This window comes from Coregonus lavaretus (assembly GCF_964263955.1).
Source record: "Coregonus lavaretus genome assembly, chromosome: 6".
Taxonomy (NCBI): domain Eukaryota; kingdom Metazoa; phylum Chordata; class Actinopteri; order Salmoniformes; family Salmonidae; genus Coregonus; species Coregonus lavaretus.
Window position 1 is genome coordinate 32476964 of NC_139993.1, and position 22467 is coordinate 32499430.

At 43.0% G+C, this 22467-nt stretch overlaps 1 protein-coding gene across 1 annotated transcript; it reads left to right on the top strand.

Annotated features, from left to right (window-relative positions):
* Positions 1-576: 576 nt before the first annotated feature.
* Positions 577-8552, top strand: LOC311130727 (sphingosine 1-phosphate receptor 4-like). Its single transcript, XM_084163516.1, has 2 exons — positions 577-644; positions 6877-8552. Exon 2 carries the CDS (start codon positions 7035-7037, stop codon positions 8232-8234), a length of 1200 nt encoding a protein of 399 aa, XP_084019642.1. The 5' UTR covers positions 577-644; positions 6877-7034; the 3' UTR covers positions 8235-8552.
* Positions 8553-22467: the final 13915 nt, after the last annotated feature.

Here is a 22467-nt window from a genome sequence, read left to right on the forward strand (position 1 = left end):
CAGCCTTGTGCAGGTCTACAATTTTATCCCTGATGTCCTTACACAGCTCTCTGGTCTTGGCCATTGTGGAGAGGTTGGCGTCTGTTTGATTGAGTGTGTGGACAGGTGTCTTTTATACAGGTAACGAGTTCAAACAGGTGCAGTTAATACAGGTAATGAGTGGAGAACAGGAGGGCTTCTTAAAGAAAAACTAACAGGTCTGTAAGAGCCGGAATTCTTACTGGTTGGTAGGTGATCAAATACTTATGTCATGCAATAAAATGCAAATTAATTATTTAAAAATCATACAATGTGATTTTCTGGATTTTTGTTTTAGATTCTGTCTCTCACAGTTGAAGTGTACCTATGCAAGTGTGGATTAGCCTATATCTATTTATCAATTAACATGTTGATTGGGGTCTATGAATAATCACGTTCTGAAGCATTTCACAATTGGTGTGTTTTCTCTTGGCCAGTGATGAAACACCCCATCAGTGTCAACAACCTCTTGCATCTCGTGTATGTGTTGATCGCTTTGGGTGTGGTACCATGTGAAGGGCTTCCTTCCTCATCGCGTCTATAGAGTAGAACACATCTGCACTACCAGCCCACACAGGGGATGGCTATCCACACACTGCATCACTACCAACAGCATCTCTTCACCAGTAAGTAACATTTATTCTACAAGTGTTTATTGTGTTAAAATCAAAATAATACAACACTTGTCTTTATGTGTTAGCCTATTCATTTGAAATTATACAATTAGATCATGATTGGGATGGAGAGCCAGGTGTACAGTGCCTTGCAAAAGTATTCATCCCCCTTGGCGTTTTTCCTATTTTGTTGCATTACAACCTGTAATTTAAATGGATTTTTATTTGGATTTCATGTAACGGACAAAATATTCCAAATTGGTGAAGTGAAATGAAAAAACGAACTTGTTTAAAAAAATTCTAAAACATAAGTAACGGAAAAGTGGTGCGTGCATATGTATTCACCCCCTTTGCTATGAAGCCCCTAAATAAGATCTGGTGCAACCAATTACCTTCAGAAGTCACATAATTAGTTAAAGTCCACCTGTGTGCAATCTAAGTGACACATGATCTGTCACATGATCTCAGTATATATACACCTGTTCTGAAAGGCCCCAGAGTCTGCAACACCACTAAGCAAGGGACACCACCAAGCAAGCGGCACCGTGAAGACCAAGGAGCTCTCCAAACAGGTCAGGGACAAAGTTGTGGAGAAGTACAGATCAGGGTTGGGTTATAAAAAAATATCAGAAACTTTGAACATCCCACGGAGCACCATTAAATCCATTATACATTTTTTAAAAGAATATGGCACCACAACAAACCTGCCAAGAGAGGGCCGCCCCCCAAAACTCACGGACCGGGCAAGGAGGGCATTAATCAGAGAGGCAACAAGGAGACCAAAGATAACCCTGAAGGATCTGCAAAGCTCCACAGCGGAGATTGGAGTATCTGTCCATAGGACCACTTTAAGCCATACACTCCACAGAGCTGGGCTTTACGGAAGTGTAGCCAGAAAAAAGCCATTGCTTACACAAACAAATAAGCAAACACGTTTTGTGTTTGCCAAAAGCCATGTGGGAGACTCCCCAAACATAAGGAAGAAGGTACTCTGTTCAGATGAGACTAATATTGAGCTTTTTGGCCATCAAGGAAAACGCTATGTCTGGCACAAATCCAACACCTCGCATCACCCCGAGAACACCATCCCCACAGTGAAGCATGGTGGTGGCAGCATCATGCTGTGGGGAATGTCTTGGAATGTCTTGGAATGGCCTAGTCAATGCCCAGACCTCAATCCAATTGAGAATCTGTGGTATGACTTAAAGATTGATGTACACCAGCGGAACCCATCCAACTTGAAGGAGCTGGAGCAGTTTTGCCTTGAAGAATGGGCAAAAATCCCAGTGGCTAGATGTGCCAAGCTTATAGAGACACACCCCAAGAGACTTGCAGCTGTAATTGCTGCAAAAGGTGGCTCTACAAAGTATTGACTTTGGGGGGGTGAATAGTTCTGTTTTTTTTGCTTATTTGTTTTTCAGCCCCAAAAATATTTTGCATCTTCAAAGTGGTAGGCATGTTGTGTAAATCAAATTATACAACCCCCCCCAAAATCCATTTTAATTCCAGGTTCTAAGGCAACTGTCACGATCGTCAGGGAGAGACCAATGCGCAGCGTGATGAATAAACATACATTAATTAGTTAAAGTTTAAACATGATACAAAACAAGAAACGACTCGTGAAGTCCACGGTGACAATGACCGAACACGGAACAAAAACCCACAAACACAAAGGGAAAACATACAGTTTAAATATGGCTCCCAATCAGAGACAACCAGCCAACAGCTGACACTCGTTGCCTCTGATTGGGAGTCACTCAGGCAAAACATAGAAATAGACGAACTAGAACCCCCAACATAGAAACACACCACATAGAACAAACACACCCTGGCTCAACAACTAGAGTCCCATAGACAGGGTGTGACAGTACCCCCCCCTAAAGGCGCGGACTGCGACCGCGCCTCAAAAAGAGCAAAACAGGGGAGGGCTGGGTGGGCATACCTCCTCGGCGGCGGTTCTGGCTCCAGGCTTGCCCACCACCCTCCAACAAACCCCCCATAGCGCCCCTGGTCCGGTCTGGCCCCGCTGGCTAGAGCTGGACTGGACGTAGCAGGAGCGGTTAGCTTCAACTCCGTAGTGGAGCCGTTGACCGGTACCTGGTTAGGCACCGGTGACCCAGGCACGGGTTGTGCCGGACAGACGACGCGCACCCCTGGCTTGGTGCGTGAGGCAGGAAAGGACCGGACCTGGCTGACGATACGCACCCCTGGCTTGGTGCGTGGCGCAGCAACGGGCCTCACTGGACTGACGACTCGCACCCCTGGCTTGGTGCGAGTGGCCGGAACGGGCTGGACCAGGCTGACGACTCGCACCCCTGGCTTGGTGCGAGTGGCAGGAACGGGCTGGACCAGGCTGACGACTCGCACCCCTGGCTTGGTGCGAGTGGCAGGCACGGGCTGGACCAGGCTGACGACTCGCACCGTAGACTTGGTGCGAGTGGCAGGAACAGGCCGGGCCGGGCTGGCGACGCGCACCGTAGACTTGGTGCGAGTGGCAGGAACAGGCCGGGCCGGGCTGGCGACGCGCACCGTAGGCTTGGTGCGTGGAGCAGCAACGGGCCTTACCGGGCTGGCGATGCGCACCGTAGGCTTGGTGCGAGGGGCAGGAACAGGCCGGGCCGGGCTGGCGACGCACACCGTAGGCTTGGTGCGGGGAGCAGGAACGGACCGGACCGGGCTGGCGAAGCGTACCACAGGCTCGATGCGGGGAGCAGGAACAGGCCGGACCGGGCTGGCGACGCGCACCACAGGCTCGATGCGAGGAACAGGAACAGACCGGACCGCACTGGGGACACACACCCCTGGCCCTACGCGGGGATCAGGAACGGGCCGGACCGGACTGGTAACACACCCCAGTACCTCTCGCCGTGCCTCCACACTTTCCTTCCCCTTAGTGACCAGTGGCCCCCTTAACATGGCGGCCTCCTCTGCCAACCCGCTGGACCGCTCTATCGCAGCCTCCTGCTGCCCCGACGTCGTGAGCCCCCCCCTAAAAATTTTCTGGGGGTCTCTCCTCCCCGTGGGCCAGGCCTCTATAGTTTTCGCCCAACTCTCGCTCTTCTGCCTCCAACTCCAGCCATTCTGCTCTTCATTAGGCTTGACCCAGTCGAGACTCTTCCTCCACTGTTCCCAAGTCCACCCTCTCTGCTCTTCACTCGGCTTAGCCCAGTCGAGACCCCTACTCCATCGATCCTAAGTCCTTCCTCTCTCCTCTTCACGCTGCTTGGTCCAGTTTTGGTGGGTTTTTCTGTCACGATCGTCAGGGAGAGACCAATGCGCAGCGTGATGAATAAACATACTTTAATTAGTTAAAGTTTAAACATGATACAAAACAAGAAACGACTCGTGAAGTCCACGGTGACAATGACCGAACACGGAACAAAAACCCACAAACACAAAGGGAAAACATACAGTTTAAATATGGCTCCCAATCAGAGACAACCAGCCAACAGCTGACACTCGTTGCCTCTGATTGGGAGTCACTCAGGCAAAACATAGAAATAGACGAACTAGAACCCCCAACATAGAAACACACCACATAGAACAAACACACCCTGGCTCAACAACTAGAGTCCCATAGCCAGGGTGTGACAGCAACAAAATAGGAAAAATAATAATAATATGCCATTTAGCAGACGCTTTTATCCAAAGCGACTTACAGTCATGCATGCATACATTTTTGTGTATGGGCGGTCCCGGGGATCGAACTCACTACCTTGGCGTTACAAGCGCCGTGCTCTACCAGCTGAGCTACAGAGGACCACAGGTTAAAATGAGGGACAGGTTTTTGTACATTTATGAATCACTAATCACATGAAATAAATATACTGAACAAAAATATAAATGCAACATGCAACAATTTCAAAGATTTTCCTGAGTTACAGTTCATATAAGGAAATCAGTCAATTTAAATAAATTCATTTGGCCCTAATCTATGGATTTCACATGACTGGGAATACAGATATGCATTTGTTGGCAACAGGTAGGGGCGAGGATCAGAAAACCAGTCAGTATCTTGTGTGACCACCATTTGCCTCATGCAGCACGACACTTCTCCTTCACATAGAGTTGATCAGGCTGGTGATTGTGGCCTGTGGAATGTTGTCCCACTCCTCTTCAATGGCTGTGTGAAGTTGCTGGATATTGGCGGTAACTGGAACACGCTGTCGTACACGTCCATCCAGAGCATTCCAAACATGCTCAGTGGGTGACATATGAGTATGCAGGCCATGGAAGAACTGGGACATTTTCAGCTTCCGGGAATTGTGTACAGATCCTTGCAACATGGGGCCATGTATTATCATGCTGAAACATTAGTTGATGGCGGCGGATTAATGGCACGACAATGGGCCTCAGGATCTCATCACGGTATCTATGCGCATTCAAATTGCCATTGATGAAGTGCAACGGTGTTCGTTGTCCGTAGCTTATGCCTGCCCATACCATAAACCCACAGCCACAATGGGGTACTCTGTTCACAACGTTGACATCAGCAAAACGCTCACCCACACGACACCATACATGTGGTCTGCGGTTGTGAAGCCGGTTGGACGTACTGCCAATTTTTCTAAAACAACGTTGGAGGCGGGTTATGGTAGAGAAATTAACATTCAATTCTCTGGCAACAGCTCTGGTGGACATTCCTGCTGTCAGCATGCCAATTGCACGCTCCTTCAAAACTTGAGACATCTGTTGCATTGTTTGACAAAACTGCACATTTTAATGGCCTTTTATTTTCCCCAGCACAAGGTGCACCTGTGTAATGATCATGCTGTTTAATCAGCTTCTTGATATGCCACACCTGTTAGGTGGATGGATTATCTTGGCAAAGGAGAAATGCTCACTAACAGCGACATATTCAAATGTAAGATTTTTTTTATTGTTGAGAAAAAATGCTTTTTGAGTGCCTGGAAAATGTATGCAATCTTTTATTTCAGCACATGAAACATGGGACCAACACTTTATATTTTGCATTTATATTGAATTTTCCATGTCATCTATATTAAAGGGCACTGCATTAAATATTACAGGCTTTTAAAATGCAATATTGGTGCCAGGGTGGAAAATTAACACCAGCCAAATGCTGGTAGATTGGAATTACCCAAATGTGACCTCTTTGGATAATACAAATTGGTTGGTTTATTGATTGATTGGTATGATGGCCCTGCCTAGCAGAAAGCCCAGAGTTAAGCCAGGATTTAACCTCTACCTGGCACCTACTGTACCTTCTGCATCCAGAAGCCCATAGTAGTGACTCTGAGCCAGTCTAACCAACCATACCCTCCCTGTACCACACACAGTCTCCCAGCCCACAGACAGGAACCTCCTATCAGTGGGCTCTAACTGCAGACTCTAACAGGAAGCAGCAGTTTTATGCTACAGGAAGAGCTAGCTGCAGGAGCCTCCCTTTGCCATTGGTCAATCGGCACACTAGGCGTGTCGACAGACGCCGCATTGTTGCTCAGGAAGTATAGAGGAGTAGCGGCCATTCTGTGTGCCTATTGTTTATCTCCCAGCCTGCCTGCGTTTTCCAAGGGGGGTGAATACTTTCGCAAGCCCCAGAGTTTGTCAAATTTAATTTAACTGTAGCAGTAAATATGCAAGGCATTTGCGGTCATGAACAAGCTTTTGCTCCCATGCAACAAATTGTAACACTAATTATGCATAAAATAAAATCTAGGAATTTAAAGGGAAATTGTACTATAAAATCAAATAATGAACAAAAGTTATAAATGTAATATGCTACTTTTTATTTCACTCCAGAGAGGAAAACAGTTAATATTTTGCAATATTGGGAGAATAGGATGTCGTTTTTCAATCATTACTACTAACAGGAATTTGGAAATAGCCGTTTTACAACTTTCAAAGATGTTTACTTCACGTGCAGATTTAAACCCCCTTCCTGGCAGCAGCTGGCTGCTCCTCTCAACTAACCACATGGTGATTTAAATGTCACCACAGAGGTTTAAATGGCCCCAACTCCTGCTAGTGGAGGCATGCAGTTTTATGATGAGAATCCTTGTCAGGTCTACTGACAAAATGTCTTATCTTATTATCTAATTTTTTGGGGGGATTTTTAAAAAAGCTTTCAGCTTTTAACAATACATTTATAAACAATGCAACTTGACCAAAAATATTTTATTTTCATTACCTGCAGTTCATGCACTACAAACAGCTTATAACTTATTATTATTATCGCATATCAGACATCTTTTCACATAAAACATCTTCCTGTGTTTGCTAGGTGGGTTGTGAGACAGCAGAGCTCCAGTGGAGAGAGTGTGTTAGCCTGAGTCTGAGCCCACGGCAGGAGTTCTACACTCACCCAAGTCCTGCCTTGTCCAGCCCAACCCAGTCATTTTCTGACTTGCCAAGCCCAGCCAAGCCCTTCACAACCCAGCCATGGATGCCCTGTCCTCCCTGAGCTCCTCAACCTCCTGCTCTCACCTGTACCTATGGGCCAGCAACACCACCAACAGCAGCAGTATTAACAGCGATGTGATCCTGGAGCACTACAACCACACAGGGCGTCTGCAGTACCGCGTGCCCCGGCATGGTGGTCTGAGCTTGGGAACGGTCCTCTCCCTCTTTATCAGTGTCCTCATTATCCTGGAGAACCTCCTGGTCCTGGTGGCCGTGCTCTCCCGGATTCACCACAGCCGCCGCTGGGTCTACGTGTGCATCGCCAACATCACCCTGAGCGACCTGCTGGCCGGGGCAGCCTATGTGGTCAACATCTGCATGTCGGGCAGTCAGACGTTCAGGCTGAGCCCAGCTCTGTGGCTGTTCAGGGAGGGGGTGCTGTTTGTGGCCCTCGCTGCGTCTATCTTTAGCCTGCTGCTGATAGCTGTGGAGCGCTACGCCACCATGATGAAGCCGCTGCACCAGAAGTCGGCCAGGAAGACGTATCGTATCTACGGCCTGGTGGTGCTGTGCTGGATCGTGGCCTTCGCCATCGGCTTCCTCCCCCTGCTGGGCTGGAACTGTGTGTGCAGCCTGGAGACCTGCTCCACCCTGCTGCCGCTCTATTCCAAGAGCTACATCCTCTTCTCCCTGCTCATCTTCTCCCTCATCCTGCTGGCCATTGGCGTGCTCTATGGCGCCATCTACTGCCACGTGCGCAGCAGCTCCAAGGTGGGCTCCCAGCGCAGCCGCAAGCGCTCCCTGGGGCTCCTGAAGACGGTCATCTCCATCGTGGGTGTGTTCATCATATGCTGGGGGCCTCTGTTCACCCTGCTGCTGGTGGACTTCTTTTGTGTGTCGCGGCAGTGCGCACCGCTCTTCAGCTCCGACTGGGTCATCGCCCTGGCCGTGATCAACTCGGCCCTGAACCCGGTCATCTATGCCCTGGGCAGCACAGAGCTGAGGAAGGCTATTGCAGGCCTGTTGTGCTGCTGCTGCCTCAGGGCAGGCCTCTGTCATCCTGACACCTTTGTGTCCAAGGAGAGCAGCAGCACTGGGAGCACCAGGCACAGCAGCCTGAGGAACAGTTTCAATAAGGTCAGGAGTCTCAGTATCAGCCCCCCGCCTGCACCCAAGGCCCCCAAGAAGAGCCGCCGCCTCAGCTCCACCACCACCTGCCTGTCTGTGTCGAGCGGTTAGACCACAACGGGAGTAGCTGTGTGTGTGTTTGAGAGACATAGAGCGAGAGAGAGAGAGTGTGTGTGTGTGTATCAGTGGAGGCTCCTCAGAGGTGGAAGGGGAGGACCATCCTACTCAGTGAATTTCATAAAAATACAAATATAAAAAATACAAATTAAATCCAAAATATAAATTATTAATTTGTAGACAAATTGCAGTTAAAGCCAGACTAAGTCAGAGGCACAGATGGAACTATACAAGCAGAAGATCTCCATCAAATGTTGATATTTGGTTGTGTTGACAACAAAACACAATTCAATATCCAGTCTACAAATTAATAATTGATATGTCTCCGTCTCAACCAAAAATCGAAGTTAAAGAATATGACAATCTAATCAAACTAAATGCACTGTAAATAAAGTTTTTGATTTGATTTAGTCCTATTCTTTGAATGCACTTTAAATAAAGTTTGATTTGATTTTGTCCTATTCTTTAACTTTGATTTTTGGTTGAGACGGAGACGTGAATCCGACATATTAATGATTAACGTGAAGATTACATTTGAAATCAACTAAAGCTTGAAATCCTAGGCCCATGTCCTGTATATTGGAGAGAAAAAAAATGTGAACCCTGCGTTGCGTTGAATTGAAACAATAGCTGTTGCTGACTTTGCAAATGCTATATAGGCTTAAATAGTATCGTTGATGATATGACTTATAATGTATGGTACATTTAATTTGCTCTGTTAAACCTACCCTTTGGAACTACTTCGATAGCAACAGTGAATATGTTTAGTTGCTAAGAGATCTCTAAATAATCATTCTCACAATAACACATTGGTAGTAGGTAATATAAAAGCTTAGCAGTGCTTGGTTAAAACCCTGTATTGGAGACCAAATGAATAGTTGTAGATCAACTCTCCGGTAGGAGGTGCTGCCCAGACAAAAATAAAATCCTGATAATGGACATTATGTTGAAGATCTGACGTCGTTTCAAAGGTACAAATTCAACATACTGTATTTTAAAGAAGGTTTGTCTATGTTGAAAATTGGTTACAATGATGACATAATCATGTGGTTGAAATTTCACCCTCAAAACAACAGTTGATTACTTTTTTCAAATCCAATGTATTTTCCACGTAGATTCCATGTCACAATACATTGACCAATTACATTGAGACAATGTTGATTCAACCATTTTGTGCCCAGTGGGTCATGATGGGTATAGGGCAAATTCTAGTATCATGTAGTAGCCTAAACCTATTGATGTTACATTGAGCTGGGTGAATGGAATATGAATGACAGTCATCCAATATGCTGTAATAGAAATAAGGCCATGCTCATAAGAAAAATATTGTCCTCCCTAATCTGAAAGGGCACTAACCGCCACTGGTGTGTGTGCATGTGTGTGTGTCTGTGTTACCACAGAGAATGCAGTTCCTCCATTATCTAGCTCCACCCAAATATGGCCTTAATACAGCCATGATAGAGGTCTAACGGTTTTATCTGTTGTTGGTTTTGTTAATTATAATTGTTTTCATTGTCATCAGACCAGGACCTGATACACTGATGAAAGAGCATCTTTTTGGATATCTGTTATTGTAGCAACACCGATCTGTTTTATTGTATGCATTACAAAAAATGTAAGAGTTCAAACTCATTCAAGATTTATCATAAAAGTTGCAATATGGAAGCTGCTTTCGTTTCACTGTTTCAGCCTTAAAACATATAACCATCTTCACAGTAAAATATTTTCATTGAAAGAGGTGTATATGCACTTTTTCTGCGCTTTTTTATTGTATCACTTAAATAGAAGTGAATTAAAAACAAATAAATATGTATATATATTTTGAAAATGCAATATTCTTTATACATACACTGAGTGTACAAAACATTAAGGACACCTGCTCTTTCCATGATATAAACTGACCAGGTGAATCCAGGTGAAAGCTAAGATCCCTTATTGATGTAACTTGTTAAATCCACTTCAATCAGTGTAGATGAAGGGGAGGAGACAGGTTAAAGAAGGATTTTTAAGCCTTGAGACATGGATTGTGTATGTGTGCCATTCAGAAGGTGAATGGGCAAGACAAAATATTTAAGTACCTTTGACCGGGTTATGGTAGTAGGTGCCAGGTGCACCGGTTTGTGTCAAAAACTGCAACTCTGCTGGGTGTTTCACGCTCAACAGTTTCCCGTGTGTATCAAGAATGGTCCACCACCCAAAGGACATCCAGCCAACTTGACACAGCTGTGGGAAGCATTGGAGTCAACATGGGCCAGCATCCCTGTGGAATGCTTTCGACACCTTGTAAAGTCCATGCCCCGATGAGTTGAGGCTGTTCTGAGGGCAAAAGAGAGGCGGGGGGGGGTGCAACTCAATATTTGGAAGTTGTCCTTAATGTTTTGTACACTCAGTGTACATTGTACAAAATGGTAGCGTTGTATACATTTTTTCAATTTTGTTTTTAAGAGTATACATTTGTTGAACGCTTTACTATTGCTGTTATTCTGAAGGAGGGTAATATTGCTGTTATTTTGTAAATTGAAAATGTATAAATCAATATTTTAACATAGAATATGTGTCTTGTTGAGAGAGCAAGAGAGAGAATGTTTTTTTTACTGTTTTTCAACAGAACATTGTAGAAGTGGCAGCAACATGCTGAATTACAACTTACATTTGAATATTAAAACTCAATAAACAACAGATGTAGACAATTAAAAACTGTTAAGCAGGTGAACCTTGGCTGGGATGGCACTGCAACGGAAACGCTCAGTCCGGTTGTTGTACTGGATCACTGCTGTGTCAATGGAAATGAACCATTGACTCCCATAAGGAATTACCACCATCTACCTCAAGGTGGAGACATGTTACCAGGGGCTTCTGTGAAGATGTTGCTTCACGTCCAATGGCAGGTCACAGAAGGATATAATTCAGTAAACAGTGACCTCTGAACTACTTACCTTCTGAGTATTTTCCCAACCGATGAGGCATGCATAGAAATGGATATCAACACGTCGCCAAAAGTTCCAGACATTAGGATTAGAAAATATACAGATTCCTTCCATGTGAGATATCAAGTGACAAGTGACATGAGTAACTATGTTTGCAGAGAATTTATTCATTTTAAGATTATTTTCTGGCTTTGAGCCATAGTTTCTTTTACATGCCTGAATTTCCACTATTTCCAGATTACCTCTTTGTTTTGTGACACCAGATCTGTGAGTGAGGTGCAATGGTGAGAGTTGAGACGGAACCCGTGAAGGTATTTAACTCTCCCGTTGTCCTAGGGTCAAAATGACCCGCCACTGTGTTGAACCAACTTTATTTAATTTTTATATTTTTTGGATCATTTGTGAGAAGAAGGCAGTGATACTCTCTTTAAAATATTGAAAGTAGGGTAAAACTTCAACTTCAATACATTGACTTAACCTGACCAACAGGTTGTTACATCAATCTACACTGAACAAAAATATAAACGCAACATGTAAAGTGTTGGTCACATGTTTCATGAGCTGAAATAAAAAATCCCAGAAATGTCCATATGCACAAAAAGCTTATTTCTCTCAAATGTTGTGCACAAATTTGTTTACATCCCTGTTAGTGAGAATTTCTCCTCTGCCAAGATAATCCATCCAACTGACAGGTGTAGCATATCAAGAAGCTGATTAAACAGCATGATCATTACACAGGTACACCTTGTGCTGGGGACAATAAAAGTCCACTTTAAAATGTGCAGTTTGTCACACAACACAATACCACAGATGTCTCAAGTTTTGAGGGAGTGTGCAATTGGCATTCTGACTGCAGGAATGTCCAACAGAGTTGTTGCCAGAGAATTTAGTGTTCATTTCTCTACCATAAGCTACCTCCAACGTCATTTTAGAGAATTTGGCAGTACGTCCAACCGGCCTCACTACCGCAGACCACGTGTAACCACGCCAGCCCAGGACCTCCACATCGGGCTTCTTACCTGAGGGATCGTCTGAGGGGGGTGGGGGATTCTGAGGAGTATTTCTGTCTGTAATAAAGCCCTTTTGTCGGGAAAAAATAATTCTGATTGGCTGTGCCTGGCTCCCCAGTGGGTTGGCTGCCAAGTGGGTGGGCCTATGCCCTCCAAGGCCCACCCATGGCTGCACCCCTGCCCAGTCATGTGAAATTTATAGATTAGGGCTTAATGAATTTATTTCAATTGAAAATTCCACATGGAAATGTTAAAAATCTTTTTAATCCTATATTAAATATACGCTGAATATACCAACATTTTTGAACATCTTCCTAATATTGAGTAATACAGTGCCTTCGGAAAGTATTCAGACCCCTGACTTTTTCAAAATGTTGTTACGTTGCAGCCTTATTCTAAAAATGATTACATAATTTTTTTCCTCATCAATCTACACACAATACCCCATAATGACAAAGCGAAAACAGGTTTGCAAATGTATTAAAAATAAAAAACAGTAACCCCTTATTTACATAAGTATTCAGACCCTTTGCTAAGAGACTCCAAATTGAGCTCAGGTGCATCCTGTTTCCATTGATCATCCTTGAGATGTTTCTACAACTTGATTGGAGTCCACCTGTGGTAAATTAAATTGATTGGACATCATTTTGAAAAGGCACACACCTGTCTATATAAGGTCCCAGAGTTGACAGTGCATGTCAGAGCAAAACCCAAGCCATGACAAAATGTCTGCAGCATTGAAAGTCCCCAAGAACACAGTGGCCTGCATCATTCTTAAATGGAAGAAGTTTGGAACCACCAAGACTCTTCCTAGAGCTGGCCGCCCGGCCAAAGTGAGCAATCAGGGGAGAAGGGCCTTGGTCAGGGAGGTGAACAAGAACCCGATGGTCACTCTGACAGAGCTCTAGAGTTCCTCTGTGGAGATGGGTGAACCTTCCAGAAGGACAACCGTCTCTGCAGCACTCCACCAATTAGGTCTTAATTTGTTTTTGTTTTTTTATGAGGGGGTAAATCAGCTTTAATATTGCAGATAGATTGTAACTTCCATCAATGTACTTGTCTGCATCACTTCCAATCCCCCATATGTTTTTTTTTCTCGCAAATATATATATATCTATCCTTTAAAAAATATATATATTTCCCTTTATTACTTTCCAACCCCACCACCCCTTCCCTAATTGGAGTAAACTAGTGAACAACAATGCTTAGGCCTCTACTTCCAGCTTATACATAATATATAAATGTTATGGACACAGTCAATTTTACAATAATTCTATTTTTGTTTTTACTCATGAACTTCCTCTTCCCTCAACCTCTCTGATCATTTTCATGATGTCCATCCGGTTTGCTTCTATATGCCATATCTTTCTAACTGTGCTCTTTCACAAAAGCTCTCAACCTATAACCTATATACAGTGGGGAAAAAAAGTATTTAGTCAGCCACCAATTGTGCAAGTTCTCCCACTTAGAAAGATGAGAAAGGCCTGTAATTTTCATCATAGGTACACGCCAACTATGACAGACAAAATGAGGAAAAAAAATCCAGAAAATCACATTGTAGGATTTTTTATGAATTTATTTGCAAATTATGGTGGACAATAAGTATTTGGTCAATAACAAAAGTTTCTCAATACTTTGTTATATACCATTTGTTGGCAATGACACAGGTCAAACGTTTTCTGTAAGTCTTCACAAGGTTTTCACACACTGTTGCTGGTATTTAGGCCCATTCCTCCATGCAGATCTCCTCTAGAGCAGTGATGTTTTGGGGCTGTCGCTGGGCAACACAGACTTTCAACTCCCTCCAAAGATTGTCTATGGGGTTGAGATCTGGAGACTGGCTAGGCCACTCCAGGACCTTGAAATGCTTCTTACGAAGCCACTCCTTCGTTGCCCGGGCGGTGTGTTTGGGATCATTGTCATGCTGAAAGACCCAGCCGTGTTTCATCTTCAATGCCCTTGCTGATGGAAGGAGGTTTTCACTCAAAATCTCACGATACATGGCCCCATTCATTCTTTCCTTTACACGGATCAGTCATCTTGGTCCCTTTGCAGAAAAACAGCCCCAAAGCATGATGTTTCCACCCCCATGCTTCACAGTAGGTATGGTGTTCTTTGGATGCAACTCAGCATTCTTTGTCCTCCAAACACGACGAGTTGAGTTTTTACCAAAAAGTTATATTTTGGTTTCATCTGACCATATGACATTCTCCCAATCCTCTTCTGGATCATCCAAATGCACTCTAGCAAACTTCAGACGGGCCTGGACATGTACTGGCTTAAGCGGGGGGACACGTCTGGCACTGCAGGATTTGAGTCCCTGGCGGTGTAGTGTGTTTCTGATGGTAGGCTTTGTTACTTTGGTCCCAGCTCTCTGCAGGTCATTCACTAGGTCTCGCCGTGTGGTTCTGGGATTTTTGCTCACCGTTCTTGTGATCATTTTGACCCCACGGGGTGAGATCTTGCGTGGAGCCCCAGATCGAGGGAGATTATCAGTGGTCTTGTATGTCTTCCATTTCCTAATAATTGCTCCCACAGTTGATTTCTTCAAACCAAGCTGCTTACCTATTGCAGATTCAGTCTTCCCAGCCTGGTGCAGGTCTACAATTTTGTTTCTGGTGTCCTTTGACAGCTCTTTGGTCTTGGCCATAGTGGAGTTTGGAGTGTGACTGTTTGAGGTTGTGGACAGGTGTCTTTTATACTGATAACAAGTTCAAACAGGTGCCATTAATACAGGTAACGAGTGGAGGACAGAGGAGCCTCTTAAAGAAGAAGTTACAGGTCTGTGAGAGCCAGAAATCTTGCTTGTTTGTATGTGACCAAATACTTATTTTCCACCATAATTTGCAAATAAATTCATAAAAAATCCTACAATGTGATTTTCTGGATATTTTTTTCTCAATTTGTCTGTCATAGTTGATGTGTACCTATGATGAAAATGACAGGTCTCTCTCATATTTTTAAGTGGGAGAACTTGCACAATTGGTGGCTGACTAAATACTTTTTTTCCCCACTGTACTTATTATGGACACAGTATGCTTTACATTAGTTATCTTATTAGATGTTAGTTATTAGTCCCATCCTTCAACTCCATTCAACACCACCCATCTATATCTTGACACCATCCATATTGAATTTCTATTTGCCATATTTTTTTACTGTACTGTGATGTTTTACAAAAGTTCTGAACCCTTCTATTCTCATTGTTTCTACAGATTGTAAATTGAAAATAAACATTTTTGCTAAAAGTATTATTATATTATTGGTCGATTGACTATGACGTTTCAGATCACCCAGTAGTGCTATCTGCAGGGTTAGCTCCAGGTAAATATTGCAATCCTTTAGCCATTCCTGGACCTGTGTCCAAAAACAAGCTACAATGGACAGTATCAAAACAAATGATCTAATGATTCTGTCTCTTCGCAGCAAAATCTGCAGAGCTGGAAAGTTTGTATCCCCCATATAAATAACATTCTATTGGTAGCAAGAATTGTATATAATAATTTGAATTGAAAAATTCAAAGTTTTGGATCTGGCGTCGTTTTGCGCATCAGTTCATATACACTATGCGCAAAACGACGCCAAATCTTTTCCCAACTATTTTGCAATCTACAGCTCTGGAAAAAATTAAGAGACCACTGCAAAAATATAAGATTCTCTGGTTTTACTATTTATATGTATGTGTTTGGGTGAAATTAACATTTTTGTTTTATTCTATAAACTATTGACAACATTTCTCACAATACTAATGTTTGAACTTAGGAAGAGTTCAGAAATCAATATTTGGTGTAATAACCCTGATTTTCAATCTTTCATGCGTCTTGGCATGCTCTCCACCAGTCTTTCACATTGATGTTGGGTGATTTTATGCCACTCCTGGTGCAAAAAATTCAAGCAGCTCAGCTTTGTTTGATGGCTTGTGATCATCCATATTCCTCTTGATCACATTCCAGAATTTTTCAATGGGGTTCAGGTCTGGAGATTGTGCTGTAGCTTTGCTGTCCCCAATGTCTGCTGCTTGACCTTGTTCTTATGAACCGCCGTCTTTTTCAATTTTAAGGATGGAAGCAACCTGACGCTCACTGTATCCCTCTGCCAGTAAAGCCAGAATTGAACCCTTCTTTTCCTCACTCAAAACTTTCCTTTTCAACTCTTTTGGCATGGTCAATAGTTCTTTTTTGATTAATATTACTTTTGCGGTACTATTAGCACTGTTTTTGCCATCCAGCTGGTCCTATTGCAAGAGGATAGTGATGACCACAGCAGTGGTTTTTATACTTTTCCTCGTTAAATAAAGATTTTGTTCAGGTGATCACCTAATCAGTACCTAATTCAGTAGAATGAGGTGTGCCTGTGTTGGAATTCAACAGACACTGGATTGGAATGGCTGTCATACATGTAGAGATGCTGATTTAAGAAAAATGTGCAGTGGTTTATTAATTTTTTCCAGAGCTGTATATGGGACGGCTGTCAATCCTTTGGTCCTTAAATGAAACTGGTATACTTTAAGTATCACCATTTTCTTTAACCAATTATGTTCTTTAATGCATGGCCGTCAGACAAGTTCCTTTCTTTATCCCCCTTCCACTTTCCTCTTCCATTTTTTGCGGTAATGCTGCAATTATTTGGGTGTAATTTTGGGTAGAGCAGACATTTCCATATGTTTTTGTTAGCTGCATGTGCGACATAACTCCACCAGTCCTACCTATGATATCATTTACGAAAAATTATAGGTTAAAAAAAAAAAATCTATAAATAATGTTTTTTTTTAATCAATTAGTATATTTGAGTTTAACCACAATATTTGTTGCATTATTTGTTCTGTTGTTTCTGGAGTTCGCCAAAAGGTACCTAAAGACTTTCAGACCATAAGAAACAAGATTCTCTGGTCTGATGAAACCAAGATTGAACTCTTTGGCCTGAATGCCAAGTGTCACATCTGGAGGAAACCTGGCACCATCCCTACGGTGCAGCCTGGTGGTGGCCGTATTATGCTGTGGGGATGGTTTTCAGCGGAAGGGACTGGGAGACTAGTCAGGATCGAGGGAAAGATGAACGGAGCAAAATACAGAGAGATCCTTGATGAAAACCTCAAGAGTGCTCAGGACCTCAGACTGGGGTTCACAACAACCCTAGCACACAGCCAAGACAGGAGTGGCTTTGGGACAAGTCTCTAAATGTCCTTGAGTGGCCCAGCCAGAGCCCGGACTTGAACCCGATCGAACATCTCTGGAAACCTGAAAATAGCTGTGCAGTGACGCATTTTTGCAAATGTATTACAAATAAAAGACGGAAATATCACATTTACATTATTCAGACCCTTTACTCAGTACTTTGTTGAAACACCTTTGGAAAGTGAAAAAAGACAAGGAAGCCACGTAGAGTATTGACATGCAGCCACAGTTTGGTGATAAAAAAATAAAATACATGTTTTAACCTTTATTTATACAGGTTTTTCTCATTGAGATAAAATATATTTTTCAAGAGAGACCTTGGAACACAGGCATGCCTGTTTGTGATGTCGCTGAGCTGCTCGGGCTCGTCAATGGCGGCTGTGGGAGCTGGGAGGGGCATGAGGTGAGAGAAGACAAATGTGCCCTTCACCTGCTTGGCCATGCAGGTGATTGCTATGACACACACAAACACACACACAGGGAGTGGAGGATAAATAATTCAGGTCACTGCAATAAAATACACTGCATTCCCAGCTAGCACGTAACGTTTCTTAGAGCTTGGTGAAAGTGTGGTTGTCCTAAGGTTATTTTGTATACAACTTTCTGGGAATGGTGCAGGATAGCTGCTTGGCATTGGAATATTGTCAGCACAGTTAAGGAACTTGATAAAAAAATATTTATTTACTTTAACAGAACGTTTCCTAAAAGTTAAAACCTGGTTACATTTCATTTCAATTTTGGTAATGTTCTAAGAACCTTCTCCAACTGGTTTGACATTGGGAATGTTCTCAAATAGTTCAGAGAACGTTAAGAAACAACCTTCTTCTGTTGGAATTTCAGTACTTCAGCGTAATGTTTCCTCAAGGTTCTGATTAAAGTAATGTTCTCAAATTGTTCAGAGAAGATTAAGAAACAATGTTCTTCTGTGGGAATTTCAGTACTTCCACAGAACACTCCACACAAGTTCCCATGTGTTTCTATTTAATGTCATATTTTTATATGACGTGTGTGACTCAGAACATTATGGGGTATTGTGTGTAGATAGGTGAGAAAAATACTATTTAATCCATTTTAAATTCAGGCTGTAACACAACAAAATGTGGAAAAAGTCAAGGGGTGTGAACACTTGCTGAAGGCACTGTATGTTCGAATCTCACTGATGCCATGTCACAATAAAAAAGAAATGTGTTCGCATAATTAATGCCTAAGGAAATGAATTTCCATGTGTCCTATCTGTGCTTGGAGTAATAAAAAGTTAATCCAAAATAAGCTAGCAGTGTTATTCAAAGTGTTATTCAAACATTAATTGAACGTTAAAGAAGTTATTAAAAAAACTCAAAATAACCTATAATTTCCATTCTCAGTGTGTTAATAAAACCTCCCAGGAAAACTTTCAAGGAACCAGAGTAAAACGTGTTCAGAACCTCCATTCAACAAAAAATGTAGATTTCCAGAACAGGCTACATTTTCACTTATTTTCTCAGAACATTTTAAAAAATGTTCTGTTTTACACGTCAGGAAACGTATGGCTTTGTTTCCACAACCAATGTGAAACAAAAACATACGTTCTGACAACTTCCAAAGAACCAAATGTGCTAGCTGGGTAGTGGCCTTCTGTGTCTTTACAGTTGTTGTTACATTGTTGAAGCAAACAACTGGTTTCAAGTGTCGCTCTACTTCTTCACACAAATTCCTGCACTTTACAGTAATGGGGGGAAAGTTCCAGGCTTTATTAGCCCAGGGCTTAGCCATCATATTTGACATGTCAAGGGCTGATCCACTCACGGCAGCTCTCTCTCGCCCACAACTGTCCCTTTCTCTGCTCCAATTGAGGTGCGATGGGTGAATGGTGGTTGCGTGCAGACGCAGCCGTGCCCTCTTTAATTAACCAGCACTTTGCCTCCAGGTGTTTGGCAGACAGCCAATGATGTACTGTCTGACATGACGATGGGCCCTGAAACCGCTCCAGCACTCCACTCCTTCTGGCTTCTCTTTCCTATCCTCCCCCTTTCCTTTTCCACTTGCAGTTCATGAACCCGCCGGAGTGCTAGCTACCTGAGTGAGTTATAAAATGGTGTGTTCTCTAGACTGTAAAATTAGGAACGAGGACAACATTTGAATAGGCCGGGAGGTGGATGTGGTCTGGAGCGTGGGAACATTTGCACATTCTCCCTGGTTCTGGCGCAGATTTTAAGTGCGTAAAGGGGATTTGACTGTGGTGAAGGAACAGAACAGAAGCAATGAGAAAAGAGGTTTGAAGGTGTTTGGAGTCTGAGGTAATGGATGAAGGTGTCATGGAGGTCACTGGTTATCTGTTATTTTTCAGTGTTCAGGTGGATGATTTCATAAACTGTCGATTTGACAATATCGAAGTGCCTCCAAACACCTCCAAGTTGTTCAGAGGACATATGTCAGGAATTTCGCATTCAGCGGTCATGCTAGGCTTACGCATTAAGCCATTACTAAAGGCTACCTAAATAGTGAGTGTTGTGGATACAATCCCATCCAATAATCATAACACTTGCCTTTTCCTTTCCAATTGAGGTCGGATCATTGAGATAATGCTCCTGCCAGCACAGAGAACAAAGCAAGAGAAGGGCATAGCTGCGTAATCACAGCTTGTCCACACAGTGCATTATTTGCATATTACACCATTGCTGCAATTTCATTTGTCTGTCGCACCTGGCCATGGGATCTTGCCTTGAGGATTTGGAGTACTTTTTGTTCAGTATACTCAGTTGTTCTTGTATTGTAAGCCCTGTCGGCTTTGATTTAGTTTTGATATAAGTCTGGAAATATGTACTGTAACTGTACTGAGGGCACACACACACACGAGCTGGCCTCTGAGAAGCTGAAAAAACATCTGGAGAGGAAAAGAGAGCATGAGAGCACGGAGGAGATGTACTAAGGCCTTCAACTCAGCTGTTTCCTTCTCCTTTATCAGTCTCAGATCTCTCTATCGCTCGAGTCTGGCTCCCAGATCAGAAGATGTATGGGGGGAGGGACAAGATAGAGGCTATGTAGGACCAGGAATTTCTCTTGACCACGTGGTCTGTCCAGGAAATGCTCCGGGCCCTAGTTGTGAGAAACGTGGAGTAGGGTACATTATGTGTTCATCTCTATCATCTAGAGCAGGGTAGTAAGAGTTCACGGCTACACCTCTTTCATTCATTGAGTAAAAAATATGTTCCTTAAACTTGGACTCAGTCCAGCAACAATTACTTTGTTCTTAACCTTGTGAGCAAATCTGGGCAAGCTGAGCACTGTTGCCACTTAACTTATTGTGTTGGGAAAGATGTTTCAAGGGTGATGACACTGCATATATTTTAAATGAAGACATTTTCTCTTAAATAAAAAAAGCATTCTTGAGGTAAAGCTCAATTGACACACCAGATGATGCATGATGGCATATTAGATGATATAGGAGGACACGGGTATGACGTGATGAAATTCTTCAGACACCCTTCTTCCCTTCCAATAGCTGCTGCGCATATGAACTTAATAAAGAATATTCTTAGGAAATTCAGTGTAATTTTTGCATGACTTCACACCGCATACTTTTTCAAAGAGATGACCTTATTTTCTTCACTGAGAGTTGAGTTTTGGCAAGGTTGTGACCTGTGGCTGGGAGGACTGACAGGCAGTACCCCCGATTCCGTGGTTTTTCTCCAAGCTTGTCATTTACACGCTATGAGGCAGAGTTGACTGGGGCTTGGCTTTGTAGCACAGCTGGTACTGCTCAGTCTAAGCCAATTACCCAGCCTGCACGCTACCATGGCCAGGACCACAAGGATCCTGATTAAATAGTGGAGGGGGCAACAAAAGCGAATCAAGCCAAATAAAGCAGCCACATCATGAAATCTGGTCAGCCTTTGAGGAGGATGATAAAAGGACTTTATCATTGCTATGGAAACTAAAATAGGAGTAGTGGGTAAAGCCGAGTCTTTGGTCTGGGTAACCCATTTAGGACTGTGCGTGTAGAGGGCTGGAAAGTGTGTATTGTCATATTTATGATTCTAGTGTGGATTGTAGGCAGCCCACTGGGTGGAACAAGTGTAATCTTGGTGGGGATTTGAACCTGTGACCTGCAATTACATGGAAAATAATTTGGGTGCCTTTTAAGCCCCTTTCATGTACAATGTACCAAGTAAAAACCTAAACCTAAGCAAAGACATTATGATGATAAAAGGATGGTGTTGTTCATCATTTGCCACTACACCCACGTAGAAGCAAGAGAAAACCCTGGGAACCTTCAGAATGAAGAAATTATAGAGCAGACATTGTATGAAGTAATACTTTTTTATTAATGGATTTTGTGGTAGCATTACATGAGATTTACAGTAAAAGTGGTGACTCACAGAACAGCATGAAAGAGATACCTGTGACAACAAAGGAAACACAGCATGCCTTAGAGTTAAGAAACCACAAATATGACATTTTAAGTAGTAGTTTAATGTTAATCTCCTGTCTGATGGATTAGACTAATTGTATCCCCTAATAGATAAAACAAATAAAAATCCATTGCACTTGATTGATATTAATTTGGAACAATGCCCCGAGGACAAGAATCCACCAGTCTTGTCATATTACAAAACAAGATTTCATTCAGGTAATCTCTTCAAGGTTAAAAGTAATTGCAAAAATTTCAAGAGGCGGCAAATGCCATCTACAATTCACGGCCCACTGGATGAGCTGTTGTGTAGTTAATGAACCTCTTTTATCCTATGAGTAAAGACTCTTAAGATTAAGTATGTTTCCAAAGTCCTGATTTATAACGTGCAACATTATCTCTGTGGCAGGGGAGCATAAAGTAACATAGCAGACATTCCCAATCAGCTGAAAATGAGGCTTTCTCGGGTAACATCAATTACATGGACATAGCAGACATTTCACTTGGATTACCACACAATGAACTTCTATTTCTTCGTTTGCGCTCTGACGGCTCAGAGAGCTAGAGAGTGCATGTGTGCGTGTTTGCGGCCTTGTCAAGGGAAGAATGCGATACTGAAATAAACATGAAGTCTGTGGAGAATGACTGCATCAGTATGCAGCAAATTCAATGTACGCTTTCCACGCTGACTGCCAGTTCCTAGCAAGAGTGATAAATCTAGTTATG

What these genes read in the sequence shown, in the direction of transcription:
- LOC311130727 (XM_084163516.1), top strand. Translation starts at nt 7,035, where the DNA reads ATGGATGCCCTGTCCTCCCTGAGCTCCTCAACCTCCTGCTCTCACCTG.